Source organism: Lolium perenne, chromosome 6 (assembly GCF_019359855.2).
Source record: "Lolium perenne isolate Kyuss_39 chromosome 6, Kyuss_2.0, whole genome shotgun sequence".
Classification (NCBI taxonomy): domain Eukaryota; kingdom Viridiplantae; phylum Streptophyta; class Magnoliopsida; order Poales; family Poaceae; genus Lolium; species Lolium perenne.
Window position 1 is genome coordinate 19,774,030 of NC_067249.2, and position 8,612 is coordinate 19,782,641.

At 40.3% G+C, this 8,612-nt stretch overlaps 1 protein-coding gene across 2 annotated transcripts; it reads left to right on the top strand.

The window, feature by feature from the left end:
* The first annotated feature begins 357 nt into the window (after positions 1-357).
* Positions 358-3,316, top strand: LOC127308689 (F-box/FBD/LRR-repeat protein At5g56420-like). 2 transcript variants are annotated; one of them, XM_051339583.2, is made up of 5 exons: positions 358-499; positions 602-1,523; positions 1,680-1,841; positions 1,932-2,085; positions 2,996-3,316. In XM_051339583.2, exons 2-5 carry the CDS (start codon positions 633-635, stop codon positions 3,010-3,012), a joined length of 1,224 nt encoding a protein of 407 aa, XP_051195543.1. In that variant the 5' UTR covers positions 358-499; positions 602-632; the 3' UTR covers positions 3,013-3,316. The 2 variants fall into 2 exon arrangements, with proteins under 2 accessions (XP_051195543.1, XP_051195545.1); XM_051339585.2 differs by lacking the exon at positions 1,680-1,841.
* The last annotated feature ends 5,296 nt before the right edge of the window (positions 3,317-8,612 follow it).

Below are 8,612 nucleotides of genomic sequence, written 5' to 3' on the forward strand. Positions count from 1 at the left end.
TACTATTGTATGACACTACCCACCATGATGATGAAGGATGGTACAACTTACCATGCAAGGGTGGGTTCAGCAATTTAGGTTCTCACATATTGAGAAGTGCATGGCTTGATTTTTCCATAATATTGGGGGTTTATTTAGCTTGTGTGCCTATTTGATTTTGTAGATCATTTTTTACCAATTTTTACAATAGATTTATAATAAGTGTTGGAGATTTAGCTTAATTTAGTTTAAAATTAAATTGAAAACTATACATTTTCTATTGATTGGAGGAAGTAGTAGAGACGTAAAGAAATGAAACTAGAGATGAGCAGCTCGAGAAAACATTAATCAGGAATTTATTACTATAGCAGGTCGTGATCTGGCGTTCTGTATTCTAAGTTACAGTAATAAATAGGAAGTTGGACGTTCGCTAAAAACGCGGATATCAGAAGCCGGAAGTCCATCAACCGTTTCTCGTCTTCCTCCCAGCGACTGGACGTCTGGACTTACCGGCGGCCAGGTGAGTGTCCACCGCTCCGCCGCCGCAAGGCATCGATCTGCTTCTCCCATCCCATCCCATTCTCTCAACCCTTGCGTCGTCTGACCGTTTGTTGCCTCGCAGCGGCGACGACGCCCGTCGCCTGTTCGACGGAATGCCTCCTAGGAAGAAGCGCAATAGTGCGCCGCCGGTGAGCGTCACCGACCGCATTGGCGCCCTCCCCGACAGTATCCTCCACCACGTGCTCTCCTTCCTCCCAGCGCAGGCCGCCGTTCGGACGTGCGTGCTTGCCCGGCGCTGGCGCTACCTCTGGAGGTATACCACCGGCTTGCGCATCGTCGGCCTGGAGGAGGACGGGGAATACAAAGTCAGCGACCTCCATAAGTTCGTGGAACATCTGCTGATACTGCGTGAGCGCACCGACCTAGACACTGTCCAGATCAAATTCGATGAATTCTGTGAAGAAGATCAACCTTGTGTGAACCTGTGGGTCCGTTTTGCTGTGATGTGCAAAGTTCGGGCGCTCACCCTTCATATCAGTGATGAACGTCTCAACCTAGACGACCTGCCTCTCGTCTCTAGGCATCTGAGAACATTAGACCTTGATGGTGTAGCCCTACAAAAGTTCTTTCTTGATTTTGCTAGCTGTCCTGCATTGGAGAATCTGAATATGAGTTATTGCAGCATCTTTGCTGGGAAGGTATCGTCCCGTTCCCTGAAGCATTTGAGCATCTATTACTGCAGCTACGACTTGGATTGCCGGATCCATATTTCTACTCCGTGCCTTGTCTCTCTGAAAATCGATCATTATTCTGGTAGAACACCATTTCTTGAAAACATGGCGTTGCTAGAGAGTGCACATGTGTATCTTAGCAATTACTGCGAAGATGCCTGTTTGAACCATGCCTCTGGTGTTTTCTGTGGAGCTAATAATAATGCATGTCAGAATTGTGTTCCTATTAAAGACGATTGCAGCAGAGAGTGTGTACTTCTGGGTGGTATCTCAAGTGCTAAACACCTGAAGTTGCTACCTGAGAATAGTACGGTATGACACCCATCTTAAAATCCTTTATGCTATGCCCTATTTGAGTTTCAATATCTACATTGTTGCTGGGCATAAGCGAAAAAACAGATTACATATGCATCATCCACATTCTCTAGTGGCTAGTTGATTTGCTTACTTTTTGTATTTTCTTTCCAGTTCATTTTCGCAAGAGATTTAAAACACTGCCCTACATTTACCAAGTTAAAGACTTTGTTGCTCAATGAGTACTGGTGCGAGGGTCCTGATTTGGATCCGCTAGCTTGCATTCTGAAAAATTCACCAGTTTTAGAGAAGCTCACTCTTCAACTTTGTTCCACGGTATAAATCTTCTAATTGCACAATTGCTGCAATGTTAAAGTTAGTTATTATCTATTGTCCATCTTGGTTAAATGTTATTTCTTACCGTAGGGACCAAATCATAAAGTGGTAATCAAAGGAAGCTATAGTTCAATGGAGAGACCATCTGCAATATCTGAGCACCTTAACATCGTTGAAGTCAAGTGTAATGTGATCGACGAGAAAATTCTTAAAGTTTTGAAGTTCCTGACTACATTCAACATACGTAAGCTGACTAATAACACTTTTCTTGCTCTTTATATTCTGACCTTTCAAATGTGGGGAATAAACTACAAAAGCCAGCAGTGAAGAAGTAACTTCTGAATAATGTAGCAAGGACAGTTTGTAGGGATTCCAAATTACTGTAGTCATGAAAATATTGACCTTGTCTGGTGACATGCAAAAAAATAAACAATATAATCCATTTATTAGTTCTGAATAAATGTCTGAATCGTTTAGTTTAGAGTGTGCATCAACTCAAATATCTAGAATAATACGCTATTTGTACTCATCATGTTGTTGAACAGTTTGTGCTAACCAATGATAGTTTTTATAGGCTCAACAGTTCTGATCAGCTCCTTGCCATGGGCTAAATTATTCAGTAATTGGTTTGTTTGTGACTACAACACTAAAAAGTTTGCCATGTTTATGGATTTGCTTGGGAAGTCTCAACAATTTACATAACACATAACATGTCTCGTAGTGTATGTTTTGATTGTTTGTTTCACATTTCATTTTCCATTAAGTTACTTATGAGTTATGACACTTTCTGCAATCTCTTATGGGAACTCTTTAGTTAGATTATCAGCCAGAAATGGCCGTATCACATAAAATTAAGGCTTATTTTATTTTGTTAACACAAGTCTTTGACCGATAATTGCTGTCACTTGATTATTTTTTAAAAGCACCCTGTTATGATACTGATTTTGTATCACATAAATCACATGTTAAAAGAGTATAAACAAAGTTTCACCCAAATTCATGTTAATATAAGTTGCATTTGGTAAAGTGAATATCCATTTTACTTTTACCTAACTCTGTTGCAATATCTTTATTTTTTCATTGTCAAGTAACTGAGATTTTTTTGTCAATGCTGTTACACGAGGCTCTTACATTGTCTTTTCTTTTGTGTACAGGATTCGGTTTCCTGTAAGGGCGAGAAGGTATGGGCTTTCGGTCAATCTGCCATCCCCTGGCTATTGCGGGGCTTAAGCATATATTCTGCGATGATGTTTCCATCATCTTTTGCTTGTGAAGAAAATCTTATGCTGATTCTACTTAAGAGGAATGGTGTAGAATCCGTGATGTATAACTTATGAACTGAACAATCTAGACCATCTAGCTGGACTTTTACCCTATCATGTTCGTACTTATTTCTGTTACACCTTTCTGTTGCACTTATGGTTCATGCTGAATTTATTCAGCTTTTGGACTGGTTAGTACTACAATATTTGCTATGTGTCTATTTGTTTCATGTTCCAAGATTTGGATGTTTGGAAAAGTGCGAGGTGTTGGTTCCATTTTGGCTGGATATCATCGATCTGCTGCTTGTTCGATGTTTCGCCTAAGCAGAGTATACTGAAAACGAGCTGCACTTGTGAACGTATGCTACCAGAAAGGGCGATACCCTGTAGTTTCTACTTCGAGGGATAATATCAGGGCTTGACTAGAACCTCTTGTTTCACATACAAGTGCTAATCTTTCCAAGGTTCTCAATATTTAGCCAAATGGTAGTGATTTAATTATTTACCTGCTTTGAACCATGTATAAGAAAAAAACAATTCGATGGAGTTTATAGTACCAGTTTTGTTTATGAATCAGTGTTGAGAACTGGTCAATCCAACTTCAGGGTTCATGTAGGCATTGAAGTGAAGAGAAGATCTTTATCTTAATTCTATAAGCGATTGTTAAAAAATAAATCGTAGGCCGGCATGTAGGCATTCCGTTACAGTAAGTGCTCCCATCCGTCCCAAAATATAAGGTGTTCAAGGATTAGTAAAAATCAAATCTTATTAACTTTGTTCAAATATTTAGCAAAAAATATTGACATCTATAATATCGAATGGACACGTTAAGAAAGTATATTTTATGATAAACCTATTAATATTGATTCAGTATTGTAAATGTTCATATTCTATATAAACTTGGTCAAACTAAAAAAGTTGATTTTTTAAATAATCTTTAGACGCTTTACATTTTGGGACAGAGGGAGTACATGGTAAAATATTGATATAAATGTCTGGTAAAATGTTGATCCACATTTGGCACTCTGTTTTCTTATCATTCCGGCACTACTCAGATTTCTTTGTCAATGCAAATACACCAGACTATTACAACGTCTTTTCGTTTTTCCACCCAACACCATCGTCTTCTTCCTCATCTTCGGCGTACTCCTCGGCTTCCTGCTGCGTGAAGGACGATAGCCCGCTGGTGCCGTCGATGATCATGTCCTTCAAGATGGCGTCGCCCGGCATCGGGCCGAACGACACTTGCGCGCTGCTGCTTGCGGCCAACTGCTGGTAGCCGGGGTGAGGGCCAGGGTGAGGCGGAGGCCCGCCTCCACTATAGGAACTGCGTCGGAGCTCAGGCGATTCGGTCGATAACATGTGCAGGTCATCGGTGGTGAAAGTTGAGATGGGGATAAATCGATTTGTTGGTGGAGTTCGTGCTTGACGATCCGACTACACGTGCAAAGCTCGTGCGCCAACGCAATCGCTAGGACAATCTCCGGGAGTTACTGATCTTGCGGGAGCACGATCAGCCTGACCAGTAAGGGTCTTAATTCCTACCTGAAATCGAGAACAAGTAAGAACTAAAGATGCAATCAGAATATTGCGAATAGAGATGAAAGCTCGATTGATAATGGTGGGATTCTGAATAGTCGGTCTTGTTCTGGGCGTTGGCCTCAAAAGAAGTACACGTAGTTGCAACAATTGGCTAACTTTTAATCTAATCAAAATCCCCTAAAATACCTAATCCGAAAATACATGGGCCTGGCCCATTAAATAATGAGACGCAGCACCATAAATAACTCTTTGGACGAATTTTATGATGGAGTAACTTGTATAATTCATCCAAGCATCGTTGCTTCACTATGGTGGCTTCAATGTTCTGAAATTCTCGCTTGCAACGCCATCCTGAATCCTTGCAGGTCTGCTGCCATCTCCATGCACGTTCCTAATCCAATGCTTGGCGTCCATGCTAGATTCATTCCTAAATAATATAAATACATTTGATTTAGGCAACGTCATATTCTCATATATATCAGGAAGGATTCCTAGTAACGAATGTACCTGAGATGTGGTTGTAGGAGTATTGGTTGTATCTATCATAGAGATGTCCTCATCATCCTCCCCTACTTGAATTGAAGTCGTCCTTGACGTAGTCTCATCTTTTTCACCAAGATATGCCTTCAACTCGGAGGTAATCATGTCCTCATCAAAAGTGTTTGGGAGGTGAAGTTGTCTGGGTTAAACCCACCGAGCGTGTCGAAATCGTGGCAGCTCGGCGAGAAGCGGGACAGGTGGGGTGGGTTACCTTGGGCGTCATGGAACAAAGACGACGGCAACGAGGTGGAAGGTGACGGCGAGGAGACGCTGCCCTAACTGCCGCTCCACGCGGTGGGGACGATTGCAGACAAAGACTCAAAAAGCAAAAACTGAAAAGATCATGCAATGGCTTGGCAGGGGCTATGGGACGGATGATCTAAACCTAATATATTTTTGTGGGGCTTTTTCTGGGTTATAGGTAAAACAAATCTACACTAGGAATACTGTAAATCTCACCGAGCAACCTGAAATCTGATACCACTTGATAGGGCAAAGGTGTCCGATTTTTCGATGAGATGGGGATAAATCGATTTGTTGGTGGAGTTCGTGCTTGACGATCCGACTACACGTGCAAAGCTCGTGCGCCAATGCAATCGCTAGGACAATCTCCGGGATTTACTGATCTTGCGGGAGCACGATCAGCCTGACCAGCAAGGGTCTTAATTCCTACCTGAAATCGAGAACAAGTAAGAACTAAAGATGCAATCAGAATATTGCGAATAGAGATGAAAGCTTAATTGATGATGGTGGGATTCTGAATAGTCGGTCTTGTTCTGGGCGTTGGCCTCAAAAGAAGTACACGTAGTTGCAGCAATTGGCTAACTTTTAATCTAATCAAAATCCCCTAAAATACCTAATCCGAAAATACATGGGCCTGGCCCATTAAATAAGGTGACGCAGCACCATAAATAACTCTTTGGACGAATTTTATGATGGAGTAACTTGTATAATTCATCCAAACATCGTTGCTTCACTATGGTGGCTTCAATGTTCTGAAATCCTCGCTTGCAACGCCATCCTGAATCCTTGCAGGTCTGCTGCCATCTCAATGCATGTTCCTAATCCAATGCTTGGCGTCCATGCTAGATTCATTCCTAAATAATATAAATATATTTGATTTAGGCAACATCATATTCTCATATATATCAGGAAGGATTCCTAGTAACGAATGTACCTGAGATGTGGTTGCAGGAGTATTGGTTGTATCTATCATAGAGATGTCCTCATCATCCTCCCCTACTTGAATTGAAGTCGTCCTCGACATAGTCTCATCTTTTTCACCAAGAAATGCTTTCAACTCGGAGGTAATCATGTCCTCATCATCCTCCCTTTCTTGAAAGAAAAGCCATCCTCGGCGATGTTTATTCTGTAAACATGCTAACAAAAGAGACAAGGTATATGCATGGTATATGTATATGTCATCCGTTTTAACAGCTCTGTCATGTTTCCCATTTAATTTTGTACATATACCAGTATTGTAGTAGCGTAGAAGCTCATTAGTCCCCATTAAACATTTATCACAACTCAGTTTGCAGATATAAGTGAAGCACATATTAACTCCTTTAAAATTATAATGCTCATCATTAAACCATCCCAAAGTTGGTAAACCAAAATGTAAGGTCTCAAATTTACTAGCCACGTCATGTTGAATGAAATAATTTTGCAGCAAGTTATTTGGCATAGAATGAATACCAACATTGGAGGTCATATCAAAATGAGAAAGCATATATACAAATTCGGTTTTATTGGAACTATAAGAATTATCACACATGATGCAAATCCTATGTACCATAAAAATATTGTTGCTGACATACTCCCCAACCAAATTAAATGTAACATCGGGGGCGTAAACACTCTTTAAACAAGGAAGTTCATCAATTTTATATCTAGCATGTGACAAAGATATAGGTGGATCCATCACAACAGAAAACAAAGAATTAGCATGAGAAATCTTAGCCAACACTTCATTGTTCATAACCAGTTTTATATGATCCATAGAGAGGCAACTTGCAAATCACAAGGTGCATTATCAGGAGCAAGAATTTCAGTTTGTGCACTCATAGATATGGAAGAATTAACTTGTACCGTAGGTGTACGCAACATAGTTGGTATATCATTTACACAAGTTCCTAACACATGGTCATCATTGGAAACAAAATTCTTCGTTGGTACACTCATATCAATAGAGGAACAAAAAACAGCACATGGTACACACAAATCTGTAGGTCTGTCATAACTAGTGTCAACCAAAAGATTGCTAGTCATATCAATGATAGTTTCAGTGGTTTGATCACATGGTACTTGCAAATCAGTATTATGATCCTCTAATATAGGCGATGTGGTCAAATCATCGGTGAACTCCACACATGGTGTACCAATTCAAGTGGAGTAACAAAACTAGGAAGCATCTCCATTGTTTGATCATGAGATTTTTTCAAAGCAACAAATCTATCCTCAATCAACTCAATAGACAAATCAACACATGACATATGTAGATCATCATGGTGTTCATCAGTCACAAGTGGAAGGACAAAATCAGTACCTTTATTTTTACCTTGTGACTCCAACGTAGAAGATGTTCGCAGCGACGTGTCACAAGTCTGTGGCTGGGCGACTCGCACAACAATATTCATGCGTGGAACGTAGGATGAAACAACCGGTGCTAGTGTGCATGACTTGAAGGAGTTGGAATGGTCCAACGTTTTCTCCTGTATGTGTCTCTCAAAAGCACAAGCTCGAACATATATACCAATAGTAGAATGAGGAATATACTTAAACATAACCTTAATATCAGGGGTCAAGCCGTTGAAAAACATGTTTCTAGTATTTTCCTCAAATTCCTTTATATCACAACGGTACATGTAAAATTTAAATTCCTGATAGTAAACATGCACAGTATTACTACCTTGTTCTAATCGTTCAAATTTGCGGAGCAGTTCAGGTTGATGAGAAAGAGGCACAAATTTACGTCTCAAAACAGATTTTAAATCTACCCAAGTAGTAGGTGTATTATCAACATTTTCTTTATAATTCCAGTCCCACCAAACGGAAGCAAGATCAATAAAAGTTTGGGCGGCAATTCTTACTTTCTCATGTTCATTAAAATCATGGCATCCAAAAATATTGTCAACCTCAAACTCTCAATCAAAATAAGCATCTGTATTATATCTACCCTCATAAACTGGTAAAGATATAACCTGATCATGATCTCCTGGAAATGGTTGCACATGCATCTCTGTAGTCGTCATGGTACTCGGGTCGATGGCTTGGTCCTCAATTCCTGTCATGGTTAGTACCCAAAATGCACAAGTGTATATGCCTAGAAACTACGCAAATATGGTGGTATCACGCGCAATTCGTCAAGCAAAATACAAAGCTCTTACAAGTTCTTACCAAACAGGAGGAAGGCGATATGGCAACCAGC

What these genes read in the sequence shown, in the direction of transcription:
- LOC127308689 (XM_051339583.2), top strand. Translation starts at nt 633, where the DNA reads ATGCCTCCTAGGAAGAAGCGCAATAGTGCGCCGCCGGTGAGCGTCACC. An exon ending in TGCTACCTGAGAATAGTACG is followed by an intron (nt 1,524 to 1,679) that starts GTATGACACCCA and finishes TTTTCTTTCCAG; the next exon opens with TTCATTTTCGCAAGAGATTT. An exon ending in CTCTTCAACTTTGTTCCACG is followed by an intron (nt 1,842 to 1,931) that starts GTATAAATCTTC and finishes TTCTTACCGTAG; the next exon opens with GGACCAAATCATAAAGTGGT.